The sequence below is a fragment of the Callorhinchus milii genome, unplaced genomic scaffold, assembly GCF_018977255.1.
Source record: "Callorhinchus milii isolate IMCB2004 unplaced genomic scaffold, IMCB_Cmil_1.0 Scaffold13, whole genome shotgun sequence".
Classification (NCBI taxonomy): Eukaryota; Metazoa; Chordata; class Chondrichthyes; order Chimaeriformes; family Callorhinchidae; genus Callorhinchus; species Callorhinchus milii.
In genome coordinates, this window is record NW_024704754.1 from 15,125,417 (window position 1) to 15,152,951 (window position 27,535).

Genomic DNA, 27,535 nt, shown 5'->3' on the forward strand with positions numbered 1-27,535 from the left:
ATGGAGGGCACGAGGGACAAGCAGGAGGCCGGAGCCAGTCGATCGGGTGTGATGGGTAGTGGATTGGAGTATGTATCATACACACACACACATAGGGAGGAGATGGGGCCCATTTTTATTTAGCACAAACTGCACTTATTCTGATCAAGATCCACCCCTTTCCTTTTCACACATAAAAGTGCCAACGATGAGATGAAGGCAAACAAAAAGAATCTCCAAAAACAAACCATGAATTTATTAGCATTTAATGACAAACGGTAAGTCAGTGTGAAGCAGATCAACAAAATGATGAAAAATAAAAGCCAAACATTTAAAATACAAACTCAAATCGCCAAACTGGCCACAGAAATTGTAACTGCTTCGATTTTGATGGGGTGCACACGAATTTTGTAACCTCAAAAGTCATAATATTAAAAATGAATCCAATACGCTGGATCGATATCGAATACTAAATTCAAATGGTAGAATAATTAAACACAGTCAACTGTAGATGTCAGTGCAGTATGTTAACAAAAATAACACAAAGAATTGCTTTGAGTACATACAGTGTACAAATGTTGAACAGAAACACATCAGCTGAGCAGACAAGCTATCGGATACGACAGTTACAATGGCTGAAAGTAACAGGACAAAAAGAAAATGAAATCCAAAAGCATATCAAAAATCCCAAAGAGGAAAAAAGAAACATGATACAATGAACTGACAGAAAAATAGGGAGCGATAAGAGTTTTCAAGTAATAACATTAAATGTAAAATTTAAGACAAATTTAATGCCCACCTTTAGTATTCATTTAACAAAAAAAACATTATATATTTTATAAATATTTGGTGGATTTCGAGTGTGGTCCCTCGATTACAAGTAGCTCGGGGCAAATGCAATTCTCGTTTTCTCGAGAACTATTTTGGTACAAGGATGCAAGGAAAAATTGCATCAAGAAAAACAAGCACCTGATCCTTGGGTTGCTTTCCGGTCCTTTACTCTCTGCCTTCTAGCAGAGATGTTAAAATATGTGCAGTTTATAGACATACAACCCGTTGTAAAGCTGCAATATCCATTTTCCCGGGTCTTTTGTGGACTGGAACTCACCTAGACCCTTAATCTCCTTCACTTGACAGAAGGCTTGGGAATATTCGACTGCAAATCCAAGCCTAGACTACCTGATCAGAAACAAAAATTCAACTATCAAACATTTGCTTCGGTTTGATTTATGACAGCATCACATGAATCTCATCACAGTATTTGACGGCAGGTTAAGACAGGTTATAGAGCAGGAGTCTTATCCAACCAGTCGCCCTTATTCTGCACTTCGTTCCAAATGTTCTCCCTTCTCCTGAAGTATATTAAGGGAGCACTCAGTTCAATGGAAACCAATAGCTCTCCAGCGATAGAAACTATTGGTCAGGTGAGACAGTGAGTGTCAGCAGACACATTTGATTGTGCGAGGGCAGAAAGGCAGAATCCCAACCCAACCGGTTTTCCACATCAGCAAAGGATAAATTCCCTACACGGGTCCCAATGCCATGCAAGACCAAGAAGATGTGGCATATATTTATAGCATTAGAAATCTCTGCATCACTTTGCTGAACAGATTGAAATTCAAGATGAAAGCTTGAGATTAGTTAGTGCTCAAGTACTGATATTATGTGGCAACACAGGACAGACCTTATAATAATCCTTGCATTTGATATAGGGCCTTATTGAGACGTCTCAAAGCGTTTCACAGAATATATTGTATAACGTATTGACTATATTTTGTGGGTGAAAAGTGGCAGCCAATTGCGCACGGCAGCGTTCCACAAACAGTCGTGGATTAAGCGACCAAATTATTAATTTTTTTTTTTGGAAGGGATTTTTACCCCCTGGAATTGATCCGCCAATTGACTAACAACCGGGTTCCTACTTACTGCTCTACTCCTTTCTACCAATGCTGGCTATTAGGAGAAGTAGATATAGTCTAGGGTGACAAGCTCCCTCCCTACCAATTATAACCAATTAATTTCATTTCACCCACAAAATATACAGTCAATTCACTTTACAGTATACTCTGCGAAGTGCTTTGAGACATCTCAATGACATGATAAGACTGAATATCAAATGTAATGATTATTATAATTAATTTTCAATGAAGGCAAAAGAGAGGAGAGGGCAGAACCTCCTCTCCTCCCCAAGTAAAATTCACAAACTCCTTCTGTGAAAGACGATGAGTGCATTAACACTGATTGTAATGCCGAGAAAAACATGACCCTTCCAAAAAAAGGGATACTGCAGCTTTATACATACAAAAAAAAGCTTATTTCACATTTAGTAAGGTAAGCCATTATCTTGATTTGTGAACCACACTCATACATCAGAGAGAAAAGTGACTGCACAAGTGTAACCATCAGAAACAAAGAGCAGCACAGAATGGTTTCAATGCCTCAAGACTATTCTCAATTCCAGGTCTATTCCAACCTCCCGTTTCAGAAGCTGACTCACAGGAAAGCTTGGGTTAAGTGGAAGCTTCGACACCTTTGGAGCCTAATCAATTGCCAACAGCGATGAATGATGTGATCGATTCCCTTTACCGAGTACTTTACCAAGGGAATACAAACGTTACAAGACAGGCTACAGATAGACAGCAATGATTAATTATCAATCTCCAAGGAGACTTTTATCGCCACTGACCCCCATTCCCCTGCATTGTTTAACGATGATTAGACAAGAGTCCGCTGTGCTGCCGATACAGGGAAATCTTTGTAAAATGTAATCTTTTACCTGAATTACCTGGGATTCACTCGGCTCTCTAAATTAATTCTGTTCAGTTAATCTGGTGTAGTGCAAATACAAGAATCTCTTTTCAGAACTGAAACAAAGGTGAGGGTAGTAACTTTTATACACTGCAGATGCATAACCTTGAGGTACCAAGGGCATTAAGAAGTGCTCAGACTGGGGAGCACATTTTAGCAAATCGTCACAAAGCAACGCAGTAAATAAAACCTAACAGACAAACTTCGCCCAGGCACACGCAACTTTTATAAACCCATAAAACATCCTAGTCTGGAAGATAAAGTGGACAGGCAGACTGGAAGGTCTATCAATAATTCAGAATCATGTGCTCCTCGTAGAGAGAAGGCACAAGCTTCAAAAATACCCCACCCAACAAAATTATTTTACTGTCTTCATTCTGTTGCGACTGCTTAAAGGAGTCACAACTCGTGCTTGGATTGGAGCACAGAGATTACCTGGAGAACATTTAGGATTTCACTCTCTTGGATCCCACTTTTAAAAACATTACCACACAAACCCAAACTATTTAGCCCCAAATGTATATTTTTTCCACCCTGAAGACCTTCTCCTAAGCTTTTTTTAAAATGAGATTATTCTACAATATATTCTGTGAAACGCTTCGAGACAGGTTTTGTGAAAGATTTTGGGTTGCATGGAACCACTAGGATACAGGACTCCATTATCCCAGTACTTGTTGTAAACATGGCTTTTTTGAACTGTAATACGAGCTAATTCTGTGCTCTCTCTCTCAGTCACTCTGCCAGGCCAGATTCCCTGCTGCGGTCACGGTTTATCATTTCAAATATTTGCAAGAATAGCAAAATCGAGGAAGGACCTTTAAAGCGAAACCCGGATTGTCTGCAACGTTTTGTGGATTTTTTTTAAAAAAAAAAGAAATTTACAGGATGCGTGACCTCAGAATAGAAGCATTTCCATTAAACATTCCTTTGTGGAACATGCAAACAAATTGGCCAAACGCACTCGCACACACAAAAAAAAAATCAAAGCGGGTTAACTATTTCAGAACACACGAGAGAAATCGTGCTCTGCTAACTAAGTAAAGGTAACAGTGTGGAAGTCGTGGGCTGGAAGTTAAGATCTCAGGTGCTGTTAAAATAATATTTGTGTCTCGAGAGAAATAAAATCCTGAAAATTGTTGCAAATGTCATGAATGAGACCGATTGATTCGGCTGACGATGCACCTCAAAGCAGTCATGTAAAACTGCTCTCGGAGGATGGGATTTGTTTCACCCGCTGTATGAGCTTCTGCAATATTGTTCAGTGCAACCAAAAGCAGTGGGAGTTTAATTAGTCATGGAAGGTTGGCCTGGAATGAAAAGAATGTTCACAGTATAAACAAAGTTTTCGAAAGGAATTGGAAATAGGGAATAACACTTGGTACAGCGAGAACGAGAGAGAGAGAGAGAAGTGGGGAGGTGTGGGGGGGGGGTGTGGGTTGGTGGTGGAGGGGGAAAAAATAAATCAGTGGTTCAAAACCCCAATGGCTCACTCTTCATATCCTAAGGCTGCCAGTTGAACGAAGAGCAAAAGTTATGTGATGAGACAGCGTCTCTGTTTACAAAGAGGCAGCTAAAGGCACAATGAAAAGTCATTCAGAAACTGCCGCTATCTCAGCCTCATCGACTCAGTGTAAACAGACACTGAGCACTTGTAAGCAAATGTCAAAACTTTTAAAGCAAGTCAGAAGTTCAATATATAATAAGAATAATACCTGGATTTGATTTAGAGCCTCATCACGTCTTCAAGACGTCTTAAAGCACTTCACAGAATATACTGTATTGACTGTGTACTTTGTGGGTGAAACACAGCAACCAAGCGCGCACAGCCGTGTCCCACGAACAGTTGTGGATTGAGTGACCAAATTATTAGTTATGTTTTTAAGGGATTATTATTACTCATGGAAAAGCGATCCACCAATCGACTAACAACCAGGTTCCTACTTATTGCGAGGTAAAGAGAGTAGGAAGTGTGAAGTCAGGAAACTTGCATATGCAGAAATTATTTGACTTTGAATAGTTTTCAGAGGCCCATTTACCGCTTTAATAAGCCAGAGGCGTTTCCAAACCCACTTAATGCAAAGTGGCTGCTTACACATTATTTAACACGGTTCAGTTGGTTCTAAATATCAGTACCTCATGACACCACAGATTAACCTTGTTTTATTACTAAACATGCAAAATGTTTCGCACCAGGTTTTACTCTCTCTTACTTTCTTCCACTCCTCGTACCATGTGCTATTTCTGAAAATTGTCCAGGTATCAGTTAACGCCATGCTGGACTGTTGCTACAGGAGAATGGAAGAGATGTCACTTCCCGTTCTCCATGAGACAAGTCAGGATCCAACCTCAGAAATGCCAATGGGACTCAAAGATCAGCCACTGGAATGTACTGGGTCAGAGTTTAACTCCAACTCAGACCAATATAAGGAGCTTTCTGACCTCTGTCTCCTTGAGATGGAACAACTGAGATCCTAAATGCAAGAACAACAAATTACATTTATGTAGAGCCTTTTCCGTCAGGAGGACGCCCCAATGCGCTGAATGAACTGTGGTTGCTAAACATTGTACAATATTTTGGAGTTGCAAGGCACCATCCCACTGTCCTACTTCTTCAAACACAAGGGCAACATTCCTGAACCTGTCCCATTATAACTCACATGAAGTTACGCCTTCACTCCCCTAGCAACTCAGGATCACGTTGTAGTGAATTTGTTCAAAGCTTCACAAAGAAAACACTTATATGTAGATATCATTCCATTCATAACCGCCACAAGAATTTGATGAAATAGCCAGATAAGCAGAACAGATGAAGAATGTTCCTTAATTCCTCATCATTCCCAGGCAATGCACACCCTAAATTTGATCTGCTCTTAATTACCACCGTTCCCAGTATGACTTGGGAGCTTTCTCCATGGATTTTATTAAACTGTTTAGAGGTTCTTACAAGTGTTGTAGATCTACAGGCAAACACCTTTCTAACTTTCAACAGATTAAGAACCATTGAATGCAACATGCAAGACATCTCCCTATCATGGGGAAAATTCTTCCCGAGTCCAGATTTACTTTATTAATACAGCATTTTGACCAGAATTTGACAAATTGTTAAACTAAGTTTCAACCTTGAAACCAGTTTTCTGCAGTTCTCCAAAATTATGGCTGTGTTTACCAATTTGCCAGATTCCACACATTCTAAAACGCAACTTAAATTAGAGTGAATTTTAAATCCAGGCAATATTTCTCCCCACACATCCTGTGTCTCTGAGTCTGTATCAGTGAAGATAGATTCAGGTCAAGATTTGTTCTGCTGCTACCCGTTATCTTAAGGTGCGCACGTGCAGAGCCTTAAACTACATAACTTCGATGTGGCTGCAGGTCTGAACACATTATCTTGTACTATAAATATGTTAGTTCGGAAGCCAATTCAACTCGTGTCAACCTATATATGCAAAGGCTATAGGTACCAGAAACTAAGTTAATTTTAAATGTAAAAGGTAGCTGGAGCTATCAAGTCTATGAAAAATAAATTGAGCGACACCAAGTAGATACATAATAATACTACAACTACTAATAATAATACTCCTTGCCTAATAAACACTGCAGGCAATTTGGAGCAAAAGTTATTAGGCTCTGTGCTAAGCAATGACCCCAGAAATGCCTGCTCTTCATAAATTATGCAAAGAGCTGTAAGCACTTGTGGGCTCTTTATTCTTTGTGCACCGTGACCCAGTTAAATGTCTTCTTGTAGGAGCTCTATGAGCGCTACAAATTAATTATCCACTGAAATGTGATGCTTTGTCCCGAAATGTTACAGAGTAGAAAAGTTATGAATACCTTGTAGGATAAAGGTGGGGGGCGGGATGGGGGTGGGGGGGAGGGAAATGGGAAAATGAACTGGAATACAAGCAGAGGTCATCAACTTTTCCAGGAATCACTGCAGCTATTGGAGTGTGCGCTAAATACTTTATAGAAGATAATCTCAATTGAAACATGGCAAGATACCGTGCCACTGGAAACCAATTGGTCCAAGATAAGTAATGTCGGTTGAGGTTAGATGCACACTCTATTTGCTTTGGTCTCTCAGGAGGGGAGACGGGGATAAACACAGCAGAACCTTTCCTTGAAATGATTAAATAAGTTGCATAGAATTCATGACTATAAGTGATCGCAAGTCTTTCTGGAAGGAGCAGGCTAGATGGTGCAAATGTTCCAGGATATTTTGCCTCGTTCAAGGTTGAAAGAGCAGTTGATAAGTGCGTTTAACTGGGGCAATTGACTTTGCGAAACTGACCGAGTGTTGAGGAATCAGTCCTTTCCACTGTGTGCAATCCTATGACTAGTCACATCCCATTCCGCCCAGTCAAAGCCAGCATCTCTCTACAGTTTCACATTTGTGTACTATAAGCCTAGCTGTTGGGTATCCTGACTCCTGACCTGGTACAGAAGAAACAACAGCTCAACCACTGGATCTCCAGCTTCAATTTTGGTCATAAAAATGATTGTGCTCCAGTTAGACAATAGTAACCAAATCTGTGCAATATTCTGTGCATCTACAAGTTCAGGAAGCATAGCGAGTTACAATTACGAAAGAATGCATATGGCACAGAAAGCCTAGGTCACTTAGTCCCCAAAGAACAGATCTTGTTAAAAAAAATTACATGGAGACAAGTGTGACAGGCAAAGAGCTTGTAAAACCAGCTTACTTTTTCCTATCTTTGTCCTTCTTGACCGGCTGCTGTCCGGTAGTTTGGTAAGACTGCGCCTGCAGTGTCTGAGCGGCTACTCTCCGCCTGTTAAAGGCGTTCATTTCCTCTTCCAGGTCCCTTCGCTTCTCCTCCAGCTTCTTTTTCTCTTCTTGGTGCATTCTCTTCAGCTGATCAAACTTATCGTGGAGCTGCGAAAGCACAAAGTCACAGGGCTCAAGCACGTTAATTCAGTGAGTGAGTAGTAAATGTATGGAAGACAGCGGAAGTAGAAAGTATTGATTCTTTCAAAAGCAAGTTAGATAGATTTCTGTTAGAGAATAATATCTTAGGATACAGTATATAGTTTGGGATATGACATGTGCAAGCGACTGCCAGGATGGTGGAAGGTGAACTGGATGGAGATTGGTCTTCTTTCGTCTCGCAATTCTTATGTTCATTCAATTAATCACCTTCTTCTAAGCAAATGCGTGAAAATCGTCTTGCCCCTTTTATACTGTGGTCTGCAGCCAGGTAAAAGATATGTAGCCAGGAAAGAGTGAGAAAGAACAAGAGGTCCATTAAGTTCACTCCTCGGAGAATTGCTACTCTATCTGTCACATATCGTATAACATTCCACATCTCCTAATGCTGGCAACTTGGTCCAATCTCAGGGAAGGTGAAAAATCAGAGAAAAACAAAAGAAAAATATGCCCAACTATTTTGCCTTTGATATTCAGATAATGCTTCCTTTCAAACCATCCTCACTCCATGATGCCCCACCCTATTTCTGTGATCTGTTGTGATCCTACTTTTCCTACTCACCTCCTCCACTCTGCCAACTCTGACCTCCTTCATGTCCCCTGTCCACTTTGCCATTGATGAATGATCCTACAGCCATTTTGCCCCATTCTCTCTCTCCTGAAATCTCTCCACCATGCCTCCTCTCTCTCTCTCTCTCTCTCTCTCTGCACCCTTCAGCCACCCTTTCTCCCTCCTAGTCTGGGGTCACAATCAATGCGCTTTGAAGCAGACATTCTCCTATATGTGAAGCCTGGGATAAGTGCAGGTTGTTGCTGTTGTTTGGAATATCAACAAGAAGCTTCGCAAAGCCATCATTAACAGGATGCCGAGTCTCCAGGTAAAAAAAAAACCTCACCTCTTTTTCCTTGTCTTTCAGGTCGGTCTCAGTCTCTTTAACTCTCATGACAAACATTTGCCTCATCCCCTCCTCCTTCTTCTGCAGTTCACCCAGAAACTCGTTCCTCTTTGCCTCGTAGGTCTCCTGCAGACTAAAGCCAGACAACACGATCAGAATGACCGAGTCCAGCCACCAACCCTTACACTACTGAAAAAACATTCTGTGACACATTCAGTGACTCCCTCCGCTTTGCAGGCTGTTCCACATCCCCCACCAGGCCCACCCTACCTTCGCCAGTTGGCCTTCAGCCTCTCTGCCTCCACCCTTTGGAACTCCATCCCACATTCCCTTCACCTCATTCCCTCCCTTGCCTCCTTCAAGGCAGGTCTCAACCCTCCTCTTCGATCGTACCTTTGGCCACCCTCCTTTTCCTACACTCCACCTCCCTGATCCAAACACTCCTGCTCAGGTTCAAATCCCTGACTGTCCAGCACTTGGGATGTCCTCCCGACATGAAAGGTGCTATACAAATGCAACTTTGTCTTGTATTGTAAGAGGATTCATTGCTTTCAACAGCACAAACAGATTTAAATAGGAACAGATTGCCAATCTGCTTTTAGATTGGAACAGATTGCCAATCAAATCCACAATGTTTTCATGCTTTTGATCAGGATCAAAGAAGTGATGTGCTTGTCTCTACAGGCAACCAACACACTGGGAAGAGATGCTGATTGTTGACATGATCCATTGACAGAGAGAAGCCACAACAAACTACTCCCGGGAGGGTATGAAGAGCTCATTCATTTCCAGGACAAAGAGGCTTTTGAAGTGGCTTTGAATCATGTTTCTCCACAAGAACTTCAGCCAAGATGTCCCTCTACCAAAGGGAACAGAGTCATGCCTCGAAGGTGTAAGGAAGGTAATTGTTATAGTTGATCTGATTTAATGCAACTTCATACAGCAGACCTCAAATGAAACTTTGTATATTGGAGAGGCAATAATCAGTAATAATAATCATAATAATCCTTGCATTTGATACAACGCTTTATCATGTCATCAGGAAATCTCAAGCGCTTCATAGAATACCCTGTAAAGTGTAGTGACTGTCTGTTTTGAAATATTACTATATGGATATTACAATATGGATAACACAAATTCCCATTAACATTCCTGTTAATTCAGCAGAGAAAGGATTACTTGCTATGTGACTGACTAGAACTGCCATTGACCTTTAGACTGGTGGATAAATATTTAGACATAAATACAAACTAAGTAGATTTTTTAAAAAATTCTCAACAAAAGACGTTTTCCTACATTGTGAATAACAACAACAACAAATTGCATTCATATAGCTCCTTTCATCTTTCACGTCGGGAGGACATCCCAAAGCTCTGGGCAACGAGGGGGTTTGTATCTGAGCTGCAGGTTGGGATCAGAGAGCAGTGGAGGGCAAGGGGGAAGGAAGATGATCAAAATAGGTATTAACTGAATGCCTTTCACTGCGGAAATGAAGCTGGCTTTCCAACCTGAATGGCTCGCTGTCAGGATCAGTGTCTTTGAACCCCATCTCCTCCAGCTTGCAGCGCCTGTACAGCTCATAGTGCCGTGCGTGGGTCTGCTCTCGCAGGTCCTCCATGTTGACGCGTATCAGCATTTCCCGAAGCTTCACAAAGTCGCAATGACTTTCATTTTCAACTGTCAAACAAAACACAGCCCTTTGTAACAACACAGCTTGCGACTTAATTTCCTCTGTGTTTGTGGACTAGTCAAAATGACGTGCATCAGTGTTGGGAGAATGAAACATTTTTTCACTTTTTTTTTTGCACAGAATGTCCTCATCCAGGGATAAATAATGGATCTTAAACAACAATCCTCCACTCAGAATCCACTACTGTACCAACATGCTATTTGGTTTTCCCACACCAGCTACACTTATATCTCGCCTGACATAAGTGATGTTTCTCCCAATTTATTTTATGGTATGAATTGGCACTTTTCTTTTCGAATAGTGCCCATGACGTCCATCTGAACAGGGGAGGAGGATCTTGCTTTAACATCTCATCTCAAGGACAGCATCAACCAACAATGCAGTGTTTCCCATTAATGTTGGCCTGGAATATGTGAGTCAGCATGTCTGAATGTTAATTTAAAGAGGTGAGAGCAAAAGGAGATTCATTTTGAATGAAACTTACTTTCTCTTCCGTTCTCTGTAGTTTTAAAAGGAAAAATAAAGACTTCAACCCTTTAGGAGGAATTCAGAATTAGACAGTCTCTGTTAAAATGTCAGGCTGCAAAGAGATATCCCGGTCACCATATCAAGATGCAGTCAGCTTTTGTTGGGTAGAGCCACGATCAACATACACACACACTGTCAGAATAGGAATTAATGTTGCTTTTGTCCCCACATGCTGATCCCAAGGTCTCATTTATTCCCTGAAACAATACCAGCTGAAAACTGCCAATCACTCTTTCACACAAGAGTAATTGGGGCTTGTGTTCATTGTATTACACGAATAATGATATAAATTGCTCGTCTCAGCAATGAAAAAAATTCATTCATCCACCTCTGACAATGTAAATGCATAGAAAAATAAATGCAATGCACTGTGCGTTGAGATCAGCCACTAACTGCATATTGCTCTTACGCTATAAGCATGGATAATAATGATAAAAATCCTTGCATTTGATATAGCGCCTTATCACATCATTGAGGCTTCTCAGGGAGCTTCACAGAATATATTATAAAGTTGATTGACTGTATTTGATGGGCAAAACGCAGCAGCCAATTGGCACACAAAATGGATGGTACCAGGATTTCCAATGGTCTTGTATTAGTTGCACCCTGCAACTAAAATCCTGGTTTTATAATGCTTCCACTTACTCTGGACTACACCCCATGGATACTGTCGAGCTTTGACCAGTTTGTTCCCCACTTTCACCTCTTCCATGCTCCCAACAACTGCAAATGGAAGATGGGCCTAGGGAAACAAACACAACGGGTAAGCTTTAACACACACAATATTACTAATAATACCAGTTACATTCAACAAAACAGTGCCTCTCACACAAGGAGGACATCTCAAAGCTCTCACAGGATATTCTGTACAGTGTAGTGACTGTGTACTTTGTGGGCAAACAAAGCAGTTCATTTTGTGCACAGCAATATCCCGCAAACAGCCGTTAAGTCAATGGCCAATTTTATTTAGAGGAATAATAACCAGAAACTCCCTTCTCTTTTCCAATGGTATTGTGGTATTTTTATTGTTCAGCTGAACAGGCAGATGAGACCTCAGTTTAATAATAATAATAATCCTTGCATTTGATATAGCGCTTTTCACGTCGGGAGGACGTCCCAAAGCGCTTCACAGAACACACTGTAAAGTGAATTGACTGGATATTTGTGGGCGAACGCGGCAGCCAATTGCGCACAGCAATGTCCCACAAACAGTCGTAGATTGAAAATGACCAATTTATTATTGTTTTTGGTTTTGGAGGGATTATTATTAGGCTCTGTGTGGAGTAAGGAAACTTGCCCAAGGTTTCGCCCTCTGCCTGGAATTGAACTCAGGTCTCTCGCTTGCAAAGCGAGTGCTCTAACCACTGAGCTACAAACTCCAGTTTAATGTTTCATTTGAAAGACAGCACTCCCTGCACACTCCCATCACTGCACTGGAGTGTCAGCCTAGACATTGAGTGGAGCTTGAACCCACAATTATCTACCTCAGGGGAGAGTGTTCCCAGCTAAGCTAAGCTGTCACATGTAAACAAACACACATAAGCAATATTATTATGCTCGAATGGCTTTTTATTTTGGCATTATTTCTCACGGGATCTTGAATTACCGATCAAATCATTTGCATGAATAGCAAGGTGCTAATGATCAACCATAGTGACCACAACAAGGCATGGCAGTGGGGGGGGGAGGGAGGGGGTAAGAAGAATAACAAATTACATTTGTATAGCTTCTTTCACGTCAGAAGGACATCCCAAGGCGCTGGACAGTCAAGGATTTGGACCTGAGGTGGGGGTTGGGATCAGGAGGGGATGGAGGGCAGGGAAGGTGGGGGCAGGAAGGTGACCGAAGGCATGGTCGAAAAGGAGGTTCTTGAGACATTCTTGAAGGCGGGAACGGAGGTAGCGAGGCCAAGGACTGTGGGATGGAGTTCCAAAGGGTGGGGGCAGAGAGGCAGAAGAACCTATAATGTGCAACTAGTCACTGAGATCTTCATTCTTTCACTTACGTTCATTGTTCCATTGATCTCGGCCACTGCCTCGTCATCAGTCGGGAACTGGTAGATCTGTACACCATTGCTGACCAGCTCGCTCATTACCTTGATCTTAAATTTATGCAACTCGCTTTTAGAAATTGTGTCAGCTTTGGCAACAATGGGGATAATGTTTACCTAGAAAAGAAACATTTGGTTTAGACAAATTGCCTCGTTCGCTACAATGATGGAACGACAATTTAACAATCTCAATACGTTGTTTCTTTCATGTGGGGACCAGTGACCCATCATTTGTGAACGGCTTGAATTTTCACTCCCACTTAAGTCATAATGCCGTCAATTTTCCAATGTGCTTTTCGTGCCTCTACTGCCCGTTAATGTCAGCTAAGGATCCAATTTCTGATTAAATCTAAGTTTCTGGTTTACATTTCATTTCCAATACATGAAAGGCAGCAGCTTTGGAGCAAGATTAGGTAACATCTGTCCTCAAGAGTTCTGAGTAAATCCCATTCGTGGTAAAGCCTTCCCGGTTATGGACAATCCTTGGGACGATAATAATAATAATAATTCTTGCATTTGATATAGCGCCGCATCATGTCATCGAGACGTCTGAAAGCGCTTCGCAGAATACACTGTAAAGTGGACTGATTGTATATTTTGTCTGTGAAACACACCAGCCAATCATGCAAAGCAGTATCCCACAAGCAGTCGTGGATTGAGTGACCAAAATATATTTTTTTTTGAGGGATTATTACCCCCGGAAATTGAGCTGCCAATCGACTAACCGGGTTCCTACTTACTGCTAGGTAAACAGATAGAATACAAATAGCAATGTAATGATAAGATGTATTATTCAAATAATTTTCATACTTTATAAAGCCTAGTCCACAAGTTTGGATGACAAAATGCGAAGAAAGTCAACCACCAATGGGCATATCCGCTGCACAGACCCAACCGTTCAAAAAGACCTTCACATTATGGAATCACGGTTTCTTTAGAGATTTGAATATTCAAGTATGTTGGCGTACAGTGAGATCAGTCACAGATTGCCAGGAACACTGCGTCAGGAATGTGACAAAGCTATTTTGTGCACTGAGGCGTATATACACAAGCTGGTGAGGCAGCCTTCCCTCAACTTGCACTGTGAAGGGGGCTGAACAATCGCAGGTTAATATATGTCAAAAGTGCAACAAGTGGAACCTTTTCCAGATGAGGACCAGGAACAGGTCATTTGACTCCCCACCCGGCCCCACAATGGACTGCGGAGACCCAGGTGAGACTTAATGTAAAATAAGATTCATTGTAACATGGACCGGTAAAAGGGATGGTTAAGTGCTGTATAGTACCAGGTGTCACATTTGACTTAATAATAATATTTAAGAAGAATTAGGAGAGATCTTATTGAAACATATAAGATTCTTAAAGGGCTGATGAAGTAGACACTGAGGGTCTGTTTCCTCTGGTAGGAGAATCTATAACCAGGGGTCACAATCTTACAATTAAGGGTCAGCCTTTTAGAACAGAGTTGAGGAAACATTTCTTCACTCAGAGGGTAGTGAATTTATGGAATTCACTACCCCAGAACATCTTCAAGGCTGAGTCTGATAGATTTTTAAAAAAATAGAGGGATTGGGGAATATGGGGATAGAGCAGGTAATCAGAGTTAGGTCTGAAGATCAGCCATGACCTTATCAAATGGCGGGGCACAGGCTCGAGGGGCCGAATGGCCTACTGCTGCTCCTAATTCTTATGGTCTTAATATTAATCTTTGCATTTGATATTGTGCTTTATCACCTTGTTGAGATGTCTCAAAGCCCTTCAAGGAATATACTGTTATTTGTCCTAGTCTGCCCCCAGTTAAATCCAATCTTATGTAAACAGATAAAGGCCCAGCCAGGGACTAAAAAGGATTTACTTTATCCAAAGTTAGTAGCTACAGTCAACCTAAAGTACTTGATTAATAAAATAAATTATTGCCATAAAGGTAGATGAAGCATTGTAATGTAGTAAACTCCTAATAACTCATCACTCCAAAGGGAAAGGGTTCAGTGATGAATCTTCAGGAATGTTGAGTTAGGCATATACATGAATAAATGTGGCTGGGTTATTGACAACATGATGACTTAAGTGGTAGTGACAAGTTAAGCCGGTGTTGAGCCATCATGAGTTCACTGTATTTTAACAAACAACTTCCAGCACAGTCAAATCAACTGATTGTTTCTGCAATGCTCCTGACTCTTACAATATATATTATAATTCTATTTTTAAAGAAACTTTGCACCATATTGTTGCATGCTCTTTTGAAGCACGTCTCCACTAGTTAACATTTTGTTATGTTCCCTTTCCTACATATCTGCATTGAGTAACGATTTTGCTATCCTCTTTCTCCTTTGCTATATATTGAATCGATCCTATACTTCATTAAATCATCTCTATAACCACTATAAGGACTCCACCATGTCAACTCAAGGTTTCACTTAAAATAAGTACAATGATCTGCACTGCTGCATTTATGGAAATAGGATAATTATGTAACTTGCTTTGTGCTGCACACACCTCACTGTTTGGAAAGGAAAAATAGACCCATTGCTCAAGCAGAACTGTACCTTGCTGTCCAGTTTTTTCATGGTGACCAGATCCAATGATTTGAGGGAGTGACCGGTGGGAGCAATGAAGTAAAGGCAGACGTGCATTCGAGAGTCGTGATAGTCATGCAGTGAGCGCTTGATCTTCAGCTCTTCCTGAAGGTAATTCTCAAACTGTGCATCAATGTAGTCAACAATGGGCTTATAGCTGAAGAAAATAAAATGGGAATCAACTCCGTCACTTATTTTATAACAACTCCTTAGAATAGCCCTCAGGCTTAGGCAGTCTCAAACAATTGTATATGCAGCAAAACTCCCGATATCCATACCAAGTGGGACTGAATCATTCTGCATGTCCCTCTTCCCCTCTGATCCACCACCAGCGGCCAATATAGATTCATAAACTTAGTGATTATAGTCACCATAAACTAACCTCCAAAAGTCAGGCTTCATTGGAATAACATAAGGAACAACAACAAATTACATTTGTCAGTCAGAGGTTTGGATTCAAGGCTTTCAATGCTAGAGTTGAAGGAGAGTTCAGTACATCAGTGTTTACAGGATATTCTACTGTATGAAAGGTTTGAGATTTTAAACAAGTGGATATAAATGATTGAATTAGACTTCTATAACTCCTTTTCTGCAGAATTCACATATTATTATTTTACATGAAGTCACTATTGTAATTAAAAAGTCAAACTCTAAAGATAAAGTGTGTTAAGAATTTATATTCTAGTAAAATATTCTTCTCATTTGCTATGTAAAACACTGTAATAATGGTTGGATTTCCTCATGTGTTAATAACTCCTGTTAGTATTTTCATCCCATCCTGCTGCTATTTCCCAGATCTCAGAGATAAATATTCTCAATCACAGAAAAGTAGCCCCCATGTTTCCAAGTAGAAAGTGGTAATACATGCTACCTATTCTGTTTATAGATAGAACATTCTGGGACTCGATGTGCAAATGGTAAAAGATCTCATACTGTGAATGTTAATTGCTTTGAGATGTCTTTTATCATGAACAGTACCATATATTTTGTGTCATGCCAGGATAAGAGAATTCAGTGCAGGGAAAGCTAAGAAAAAAGTGTCACTGTGTATTTTGTGGGCAAAAGCAGCACTCAGTTTGCATACAGCGATGCCCCACAAACAGCCATGAAGTGAATGACTGATTGTATCTGGGGAATTGTTGACCAGGACACCGGGAGAAACTCTTTTCTCTTTTTAAATAGTGCCACTCGATCTTTAATATCCACCAGATCAGGCAGAGGGGACCTCAGTGGTCTTATCTGAAAGATGACACCTCCAACAAAGCAGCATTCACCCAGGACTGTATTGGGGTGTCAGCCCAGATGATATGACTTCTAAGTCCTGACTCGGAGGTGAGAGCGCTACCAACACAGCCAGGCTGTCACACACCCTACCTACCTTTCCTCTTTGTTAACTTGATCACCAAATCCCACCGTGTCAACAACGGTCAGTTTTAGATCCACATTCGTCTCCTTCAAGCAGTAAGTCCGTGGCTTTAGACGAACACCTGGCTCGTAGTGGGTAGCCTCTTCCTTTTCAAACATTGTGTTAAACAGCGTGTTCATTAAAGTGGATTTCCCAATTCCAGTCTCTCCTAAAGGACAGAGAGACAGAGGAGACTGTAGGTGTTTTATAACATCACAACATTGAGAATTCGAAAGCTGCTGCATTGGGAAGAAATCATTGACAAAATGCAAAAAAGAAGTTCTTCCTCAAATTTTGCCGCGGTTTTTTTTCCCCTGCTTTCTTGCCTCCGCCGAGAGGGGACCCGCACCAGGAGAGATGTGTAGGTGAATATGGTAAAGGGAGAAGAGAGAAGTTCTGCCTGGGAGGAAATTATCTTACTTTCCTCTTCGATCGTGCTTACGGTCACCTCCCTCTACTCCCTGGCTCGGCATTAGGTTCTGTTAAGTGCTCTGAGATGCAGCCCTGCATGATGGGTGCTATATAAATTCAAGTTGTTATTGTTGCTAGGCATCTGGACCTTTCTTCATGACAGTCAATCTCAACATTTTCCATACCAGACATTCACAGCCACACTCTAACAGCAGATCACTGCACAGGGATTAGGTGCTGTCAACCCAAGCTAATTTTCTCCGCACATTTGCCTCAGTCTGCCTGGGCTATATTGTATGGTCACCGACACTGTTCTGTCCACAGAACGGTGGGATTTGGTAATGAAGCTAACTGATCCCAGCCCAAGCATCAAACCTAGGACATTTCTGCTTGAATTGGGGATATGGGGCAAAGGCTGGTAAGTGGAGTTGAGGTACAGATCAGCCATGATCTAATAGAACGGGGAACAGGCCACAGGGGCTGAATGGCCTACTCCTGTTCCTATATTCCTAATTCCCAACTGAAGGCAGTTGGGAACCTATCAATGTTAAAGCATTGCACAAGTAAATGCGACACTAAGTTAATCTCATCGCAAATGATTGAGGTGTGGCAAGCATGCTTGAGGTCTGATCTGACATATACGAGCTGAAAACCAGCGCGTTTTGAGGCAAGCAGCAACTTACCTACACAGAGGATGTTGAAGCAGAAGCCTTGCGACACCGATTTGCTGACCAGTTGATCGGGGAGGCTATCGAAACCCACATGACCGCCGAGGCTGAGGCTACGCTTTTCTTTGGCCTGTTTATAAAAGAAAGATTGGGCAAAATAGATCAGGAAATGGAAGCAAACTGCAGAGCGAGGCAGTTTGCAGCAAACTGCATTATGCACTGATGGAGTCTTGTAGCTCAGTGGTTAGAGCACTCGCTTTGCAAGCGAGAGACCTGAGTTGAATCCCAGGCAGAGGGCGAAACCTTGGGCAAGTTTCCTTACTCCACACACCTAATAATAATCCCTCCAAAACCCAAAACAGTAATAAATTGGTCATTTTCAATCTACGACTGTTTGTGGGACATTGCTGTGCGCAATTGGCTGCCGCGTTCGCCCACAAATATACAGTCAATTCACTTTACAGTGTGTTCTGTGAAGCGCTTTGGGACGTCCTCCCAACATGAAAAGCACTGTATCAAATGCAAGGATTATTATTATTATTATACTGCAAGATATCTCAACAGTTTCAAGTAGAATGGTTATTGGTTTGCTCAGGCATCAGTTCAGTTCTCCATGTCCGAGGGTCAGATGGTCAGACCAACTTTAAGCCACTGTTGGCCAATGTCCCTTTTCTCCCTAGCATTGGCAAAGCCCAAAGTTTTGGCACTTGCCAACCTGCACCCAATACTCTCCGGAAATAGGTAAGCAGGGTGCGTCCTTCGAGGGAGAGTGTGTGCATTCCATTCCAATAAATATCTCTGGAATTCCATGTATAGGTGGGATGCTGTTCAGTTAGGAACAGAGGGGAACATTTTTGGCTGACAACTCCAATGTTGCATTGGGGAACACTGCAGTAAATGATCATTTTATCTGGAGAATTGTTGCCCGAACACCAGGAGAAACTACCCTCTCATTTCGAACAGGATCATAGGATATTTTAAAATCTACCTCAGCTGGCAGAGGGGATCTTGGTTCCTCTTATCTGAAGGACAGCACCTCTGACACTGCAGTGTTGCCCAATACAGTACTGGAGTGCCAGGCAAGCCAGTTTCCTCTCCGTCGATGCTCATAGAGGTAACTGAACAGGAAGACATACATAAGAAGAAATTCCTCTCTAAATGGTACAACTCACTGTCTGATATTTTCCTTTCTTCTTCATGAGGAGTGACCAGGCCATTCCCAGAGCACCTCTGGTTCCATTTCTCCCTCTCACAGGCAGAAATGATAATAATAATCCTTGCATTTGATGTAACACCTTGTCACGTCGTTGAGACATCTCAAAGTGCTTCACAGAATAATCTATACAGTGGATTGGCTGTGTATGTTGTTGGCGAAATGCGGCAGCCAGTTGCACACAGCAGTGTTCCACAAATAGCCATGGAGTGAGTGACCAATTTTATTTTAGTTTGGAGGACTGTTGGCCAAGACACTATGAAAAAGTCCCTTGTCTTTTTGAATAGTTCCGTGGAATGGTAACACAGTACATTAATGTCTCAGCTTTCACATTGGGAAGACGTTTCAAAGTGCTTCACAGAGCACCCAAGCCTGGGGTGGGGGGTTGGGGGGAGAGAGAGACATGAAGCAGTGTTAGCTGAGCAGAGGGTGGGACCGGGATCCATTACCGTGAAGTGTATTGAGACACTGACATTAAAGGCCGGCATCAAGTGTAAGCAAAAATGTTATTGTTTGGACTTCAATGGGCTTTTAACGGGAATATCAATGTTGCTGGTGTAAAGGTTGTGCAAGTGCTGCAGGTTACAACCGGCAAACAAACTTGTCTTCAGAATTACCTGTCGTTGCTTTGGGCGAGGGTCAGTGGTTAACCTCAGATATTACATCTTACCAGAGAAAGCTTCATTTCTAGTAATGAACTGTCTTCTCCTGACACGAAAAAATTGCTTCAGTTTTAAGCAAAGTAGAAAAATTAAAAAGACAAGCTCTAACGGAACTGCATTCAGCCTACGCTCCAGCTCTGTTCACAAAGTTCTAAGGCAATTCAGTCGAGCTTTGTGAATAAGGTTATGATAAGGCCGAGAGACCTGTGCAGTGCACAGCAAGTGAGACTGGTCTGCACACTTCAACAGCTCTGCCTGAAACAAACAAAGCTTCCACTGTGCAGCCTGCAACACTACCCTGGATAATCAATCCCCCAGATAAATTGGTTATTCACTTCAAGGTTGGTGGGACGTTGCTGTGCGCGAATTGGCGGCCACATTCACCTACAAAATACTACTCTAAAATAAATCTTGTGAGTGCTTCGAGATGGAACATGGTAATTCTGGATAGCGGTACCAAATGCAAAGATTATTATTGTTGTAATGACTTAAGCTAGCAACGTAGAGCATTGCTTTTAGATTCAGAAGCCTCAAAATAAAGCAATTTTCATTTTGGACTCTGATCTGATTTAAATGTACATGGAAGAATATTGCCAAGTTTGCTGCCAGATTAAGATATAGATGTAATGACTATAATATAACTCCATTTCACAACCAGAATCTGAGCTCTGCTTACTCACAGGAAGCAAAATGCCCTGTTGAGTTGCATAGGAGTTTATGTAGAACCTCTGAACGTGACCATATGGTTTCAGTGAAGCCAAGTAAAATTGTCGCCGATTTTGAAAACAAGCTGTGTAGAATTCCACTCGGACACAAGTGGAAATGGAATTTTCCTTTGCAATTTTGCGGGCGGTTTGTATTTTAATTCTGCTTCGGGGCGGTGCAAATTGAAGTGAAATTGTAATGCGATAGAACGTAATGATGGGCCGTGCAGTGTAAAAGTGAACGATGGGTTGAAAACCAGCTTAAAAAAGCTTGCCATTGATATCGTTGCTGGTTGTCCAGCTAGGACCACCCTACCTACCCATTAGGGCTTTGGTTTGCCAGGGTTAACAGGAGCTGAGTGGGAGCATTCCCTGCCCCCAGTGACAATGGGTTTGAAATGAATGAACACTGCTCGGCTAGATCATGGTGAGCATTTTTTTAGCAATATCCCAGTGCCAGAGACTGCAACTGATTTAATGGATTGCTCCAGGTAACCCAACACAACCTTGTCTTCACTGTGTCACTACACAAAAAGCCTTGTGTGCGCGTCAGTATCCTCCCCTCACCACACGCCTTTGTGAATTAACTAGTTAAATGTTATACTTTGTATTACAATTACATGGGAGGGCCAGGTCACGTTAACTTCTAGCTGGTTAGCCCTGTGTATTCACTTGTGTCACAACCTTCATATAAAACCTTGTTACGTTCTCAAGATCCCATTTCAAATGATGAGGAATGACATTTTTAAAAGGGTCTCATTTCCTTTCCCCATTAAAGCACAGCATAAAAGTTGCTTCATCACAGGAAGGGAATCGGTCATTAATATTTTGCAGTTTCTCCTTATATGTGACAGACAGTCCTTCCTCAGGAATTGTGTTATAAACAAGACGACTTCACTTGGACAAAGGATAATAATCCTTGTATTTGATATAGTGCCTTTGCCGTTGGAGCATGACTCAAAGTGCTTCACTGCATACGCTGTATGTAGTGTGGTGACTTTGTATTTTGTAGGCAAACGCAGCAGCAATAGCCATGAAGTGAATGACTGATTTTAACTGGAGGGTTGGTGGGTGGGGGGGGGTTGGGGGGATTGTCAGCCAGGAGACCGGGAGAAACTCCCTTCTCTTTTGGAGTAGTGCCAATTTGTGTAACCTTGCATCGCCTCTGAAAAGCAAGCACCGTAAGCAAACACTTTAGCACTGATTACTGTAGGAACGACTTACATCAGGAAGGACTGCATGCAGATGACCATGTGTGAATGGGTCGCGAGCCTTGGCTAGCTGTACTTGTGTCCCCAAGCCGTGCAGCCAGAAGGCTTTTGACAAGAGGAAGATCAACCTCCACATCACCACATGAAATGGTGTGGGTGGGATCGGCGTGCTGGCTGCCACGGACAGATTGCTATCAGTCTGTTAATGCCTGAGCGAATAAACAAAATGCACTGCGAAAGTCATGGTTGTGTTTCCAATCTGTCATCATTGTAAAAAATGCAGCGTTAAGACTGATCGCAGGGTTCAGGTTCAATCCAGAAGGTGCGATGTGACAGCACAAAGACGGCATCTCAATTGCTTCTCTCCTAAGCACACAATTTGCCCTGTTCTTTTCCTCCCTTCACGTCTTTTTTTTCAGCACTCGACATCAATGGCAAGCTATGTGGTTTTAACTGGTTGGACTCCAGCAGTACTCCAATGAACAGTCTGGGGTCCCCAAGCAAGTGAATAACCAGACGATGTCCAATTAGATCATAGCCTACAACACTGGACAAACAAGCTCACAAAATGAATCACTTTCCTCTTCTGTAAAAAGAGCCCAAATCATAGTGACTCAGTTTCCCTTTCCACTTCTCTCCCTCCGCTAATCGTGAATTAGGGAATTGTGTGCGTTGACTGACATTATGCTGCACCCCAACAACAAAATACTGGGGTTGTCAATATATTGAGGTGAAGGGAATCAGCTTGCCACAGCTCTGCTCTAAGCAGCAAGCCTGCACACTGCTTTTGTAACAGGGGCATCATCTGGAGAGAATGATAAAAAAAAAGGAAACAGTCAGTTGATCTGGTTTGATTTACTCATCTCTGAGTCACTTGATCCAGATCAAGCTGTTAGATTAAGATTAGTCGTCTGTATGTCTGTCTGTCTTCTCAGTTGGGATGTGGTATTTCTTACACCTCTGTCACCTCTATCAGGTGACCATCTTACTTCTGCTTTTCCAAGCAAACTCTTCACTCTCTCCATCCTCCTCCCTATTGAGAATACACAGCTAGCTTTGCTCATCATTACATCTACAATCATGAGTTTGTCCAGGCATCCTGGCCAAAGACCCCCAGATAACATTGGTCCATCACTTCACGACTGTTTGTGGGACACTGCTGTGTGTGAATTGGCTGTCACATTACCCAAAAAAACACACAGCCACTGCACTTTATAATACGTCCTGTGAAGCACTTTCAAATGTCATCCTGCTGTGAAAGGTTCCATATCAAATGTAAGGATTTAGAACTCTCTGCCCCAATCCCACCACCTTGCCCCCTCCTTCCCCTCTTTTAGATCACGACTGAAGACCTTCCACTTTGACCGAGCATACGGTCACCTCCCCCCCACCCGCCCTGTTCAGGGTCAGGCTCCACCACCGTTAACTGTTCCGTGCATGAAGGGCGCTATATAAATGTAAGTTACTGTTGATTATTATTATTATTACAATCAGTCTATACTTTATCGACTCTTACGTTTGGTGATGGGTTTCTGCATGTCAGACATCTGGCAGCCCAAAAGAAAGAGGAAGGGAGGCTGAACTGAGAGACTGAAGAAGCAGAGAAAGGAAAGCAAACAGTTCTAATAATAAAAAAAATTCCCATTATTCTCTATGTTTAGGGAACACAGTTCACTCACTAGTACTGATTGATCCCCTACAGAAATGTGCAGGAACAGCTGCTGTACACTAATGGAGCCAAGGGAGACAAAGCACAAAATGTTCTAGACGTTTATTCTCCCACGCAGAATGACAGGCTCACCACAAGGTTTAAAAATAGCCGTTTCTCAAACCAAACCCAGCGAGTATGCAGGTGTGGAAACTGAGTTCAACATCCTCCAGCTCAGATCAATTATCAGCACGAAGCTCCCATCAGTTTAGCCTTTATCGTGCTATCGTTAGTTATAGCATTTAACTCCAGCCTATGCAATCTGCTTTGAAGCCAGATTGCTTCCCAAGCCCTCCGAGCTAAAAATGCACATTACAGTGGTATTGCTTTTGGGATGTGATTTCATTGAGAGCAGACGTTTCATAGCTTGCAGTTCCCCATTCATGACAGCTAGTGGTTTTGCAGCTTGTTAGCCTTTCCCACTGAGACAGCAAGTCTTCAATCAACATTCTTCCTCTCCACCCCACTCCGCTCCCCCCCAGAATTGCCAAAGGAAACAAGCCAGAAAATAAACAGCCGAATGTCAACCACAAATCTCAGTGATGTAACCAAGACTTTTGTCTTATGCAATGAGAGGGGGAGGGGTCAGATGGGTGTTTGACACACCATTCGGAAACCTATCACCATACTTAAGCGTATCCAAAGCAAGCTGATATTTCCATGCATCCCACCTACACATTGAAACTCCAGAGATAAATTGTTGGAATAGAATAAGCACTCTCCCTGGAGCGAAGCATCCTGCTTGCATCCCCTACATCTTGTCATTGATATCGTTGTCTGGCAAGCTTTCCTGCTGCTTGTCCAGCGAGGACTACCCTATCTCTCAATGCTTTGGCTTGCAGGGTTAATAGGAACTGAGCGGGAGGAATCCCTGCCCCTAGTGACTGGTCTGCCCTTGCAAGTCCTGCCAATGTGGCAGGCTGACTGTGCTGTTGTCAGCAGTGCCGTGAAGTACCGGACAACGGAGACTACCACAGAGGGTTGGCTCGATTTTCAACATCGCGTTGCCAAACACATTACCTTGGAGCCAGTTGCTAATAAACCAAACTTTCCCCATGGCTAATGGAAGCACAATTTCCAGACAAGAGAGGCACTTAACTCTCAATAGACAGACGCTGCCAACCTGTAAAACAATACTACAGTGAAACTCTTGATAACTCATCACCCCAAGGGAAATATCTTGAATGAGTACTTATCAGAGTTGACTACTTATCCAAAGTACAGTATCTTGAAAGTACAAAGTACTCGAATAGCCGGGATATTGAGTGAGTGACTAGTGATGTGGAGTTGACGACTTATACCAGGGTGAGTTATCAGAGTTTCACTGTGGCTATTTCACCAGTTGCTGCAAATTTGTAATAGCAAAGTATCAAGCCTGCATCAAAGCGGGCACACAGTCCAGAAAATATACAAATGTAAGTTTGTTGCTGTTGTGTTTGTTGTTTCGCAATAGGTTTCAAGCTATACGAGTCCCAAGGAGTTGGGAGGGTTAACAGCTCTACATTGTCCTACTTTGGTCGCTGTAGCCACTAACCAGATGTACAGTCACTGACATTCCATTGAGTATTCACACGGACCCTGGATTCAGTGGAATTTGCAAACTATTGCAGCATCTGTGTTTCCTTTGGCTCTATACTAGAGACTCTTTTCAAAGCCAGATGGGGGAGAGATATGGCAGCAGCCCTCCCCTCCCCCCCAAACTGACTGATCTCATATTATTTGTCTGTTAGCTGGTTCAGATTCCCATGTAGTAGATTTCCCTCTAGTTATCTTCACCACTGTTCAGGAATTGAGGAAATATGGCTCATGTGGGGTTTACAGAAATGTGCTTGAATAACGTTTGCAAAAAATCTAATTATAATAATAATCCTTGTATTTGATACAGCGCCCTATCCTGTCGTCAAGACGTCACAAAGAGCTTCACAGGATATACTTTAAAGTGTAGTGACTGTGTATTTGTGGGCGAAACGCAGCAGCAATTTGCAAAGAGCAATGTCCTACAAACAGCCATTGAGTGAGTGACTAATTTTATTTGGCGATTGTCAACCAGGACAATGAGAGAAATGCTCTGTTCTTTTCAAATGGTGCCATGAGATCTTTAATATCTGCCTGAACAGGTAGACCTGACCTAGGTTTAAAGCCTTATCTGAATAGAATATTGCTGAACGTGAATAAACTAAGCATAGCATTGTTCCACTCTTGTGAAGGTGGTAATTCTATTTACCTAGAGCATACGCAGTGAGCACTATCTTGGGTCGAGTGCAACATCAAGAGGTAAAATCCAATTTGGTTAGCAATGAGGTGACAAGTCTTTGTTGGCTTTGGTTACTAAGCACGTCTTCCATATCACACAATGGAAACCTTTTCTTGCTGTGCGAGTCCATTTTAAACAGTTCACCCAGTATTCTAGCCGTGGGTGAGTAACGCAACAAGAGATACATTTCAAAATATGAATATTTCATGAATGAAGCTGTCTAAGTATTCACTTTCTGTAGCTACAATAGGCCGTTCAGTCAGTTGTACCATTTTATTGGATCCCGGCAGACATTTGCATTCCATTTCCTTGCCATTTTTCTATATCTCTTCCTAACCAAGGATCAACCCGTCCAACATCCCAATTTATCATCTTATGAACCAGTCCAATCCATATTTTAACCGAAATGTTTTCTGATCTTCATTTTTATTTGATCAGCTCCATTATGTCATAACAACAACAAAAAAAATTACATTTGTATCGCGCCTTTCACGTTGGCAGGATGTCCCAAGGTGCTTATACAGCATCCTTCACTTGGGATAGCTTCTCAGAGTGCTTTACAGTGGTGGGTTTGGATCCCAAGCCAGGGAGAAAAGGAAGGGGAAGGTGACCGTTTGCGCAATTAAAAGGAAAGTCTTTAAGTGGGATTTCAATGCTAAAGTGGGATTTTAATTTAGATAAAGAGGGCGTGAGGGTGAGTGATTGAGGCAGAGAGTTCCAGGGATTAGGGTGTAGTGGTTGAAGGCATGGCCACCGATGGTGGTGTGGAGGGAGGGGTTGGGGGATGTGAAACAGACTGAGAGAAGGGGGCGGGCAGACAAGTGGGGATTGAGGAGATCAGAGATGTCTCTGTTCTTGGATTCCTCCATCACAGGGAGGAGGTTTGTCTCTCTATCTTGTCAGTTTTCCCTTTATTACTCTAACATTATTCAATCCAATCACCCCTCAACCTGCTCAGCTCCAGGAAATAACAAAGTTTAGCCCAGCTTCTCATTATTAGCTACACCTTTTGATCCCAGATACTTATCTAATGTATTATCACTGGATGTCCTGCAAGGCTAGCCCTGCATATCCTCTCTAAGGTTGGGCACTCAAAGCTGAACAATAGTCCGAAACAGTCCTGCCTTATCAGCAAATCTTTTCTTTTATCTTTCCAGACCTTTGATAAAACTCTCTTGATATTCAACATATTATTGAGCCATCTATTTTAGCCATTTTAGTGGATTGCCTTCTCCAGGGGTAATAATCCCTCCCCCACAAAAAAATACAACATACAAAAATACGCAGTCATTACAATTCACAGTCAAATACTGCAAAGCGCTTTGAGACATCGTGAAGATGTGATAAGACAGTATACCAAATGCAGGGGTTATAATTGTTGTTATAGATATGGTAACGATATCTAGGAGTGAAAGGGTCACCTTATAATGTCAGAGGCAAGATTTCCTCATCGATCAGGAAAGGTTTGGCATTTCAATGTGTGCACTGCCTCCAACTGCTTCATTTCCATTCAAGTATGCTCTGTCCTTACATCTCTCACTCTCTCTCTCTGGACATTTATATCAATACATGACTTGCATATCAAAGAGATCGCCTACAAATTCACAGTCACTGCACCTCACAGTAGAATCCTGTGAAGTGCTTTGAGACATCTCGACGACGTGATAAGGGGCTAGATCAAATGCAAGGATTATTATGTGTAGAAAACTTTGACAAATGTGCATTGCAGTCCTCTTTGAGTCTTTCATCCAACGTTATTTAACAGAGAAAGAAAGAGGAACCGTTGTTATGTTACATCCGAGCAACAATGAGGTGCACAATACACATTTT

At 42.1% G+C, this 27,535-nt stretch overlaps 1 protein-coding gene across 1 annotated transcript in view; it reads right to left on the minus strand.

Moving 5' to 3' along the window:
* Window positions 1-214: 214 nt before the first annotated feature.
* Window positions 215-27,535, minus strand: part of septin8 (septin-8-A) — a 36,650-nt gene continuing 9,329 nt past the window's right edge. Inside the window, exons 2-10 of the mRNA XM_042340139.1 lie at window positions 17,969-18,083; window positions 16,848-17,043; window positions 15,440-15,626; window positions 12,849-13,010; window positions 11,489-11,585; window positions 10,134-10,302; window positions 8,626-8,758; window positions 7,488-7,678; window positions 215-1,158 (exon numbers count right to left, since the gene is read on the minus strand). Coding sequence (XP_042196073.1) covers window positions 1,155-1,158; window positions 7,488-7,678; window positions 8,626-8,758; window positions 10,134-10,302; window positions 11,489-11,585; window positions 12,849-13,010; window positions 15,440-15,626; window positions 16,848-17,043; window positions 17,969-18,083 — 1,254 coding nt within the window. The 3' untranslated portion in view covers window positions 215-1,154. The remainder of the gene's footprint in view (window positions 1,159-7,487; window positions 7,679-8,625; window positions 8,759-10,133; window positions 10,303-11,488; window positions 11,586-12,848; window positions 13,011-15,439; window positions 15,627-16,847; window positions 17,044-17,968; window positions 18,084-27,535) is intronic.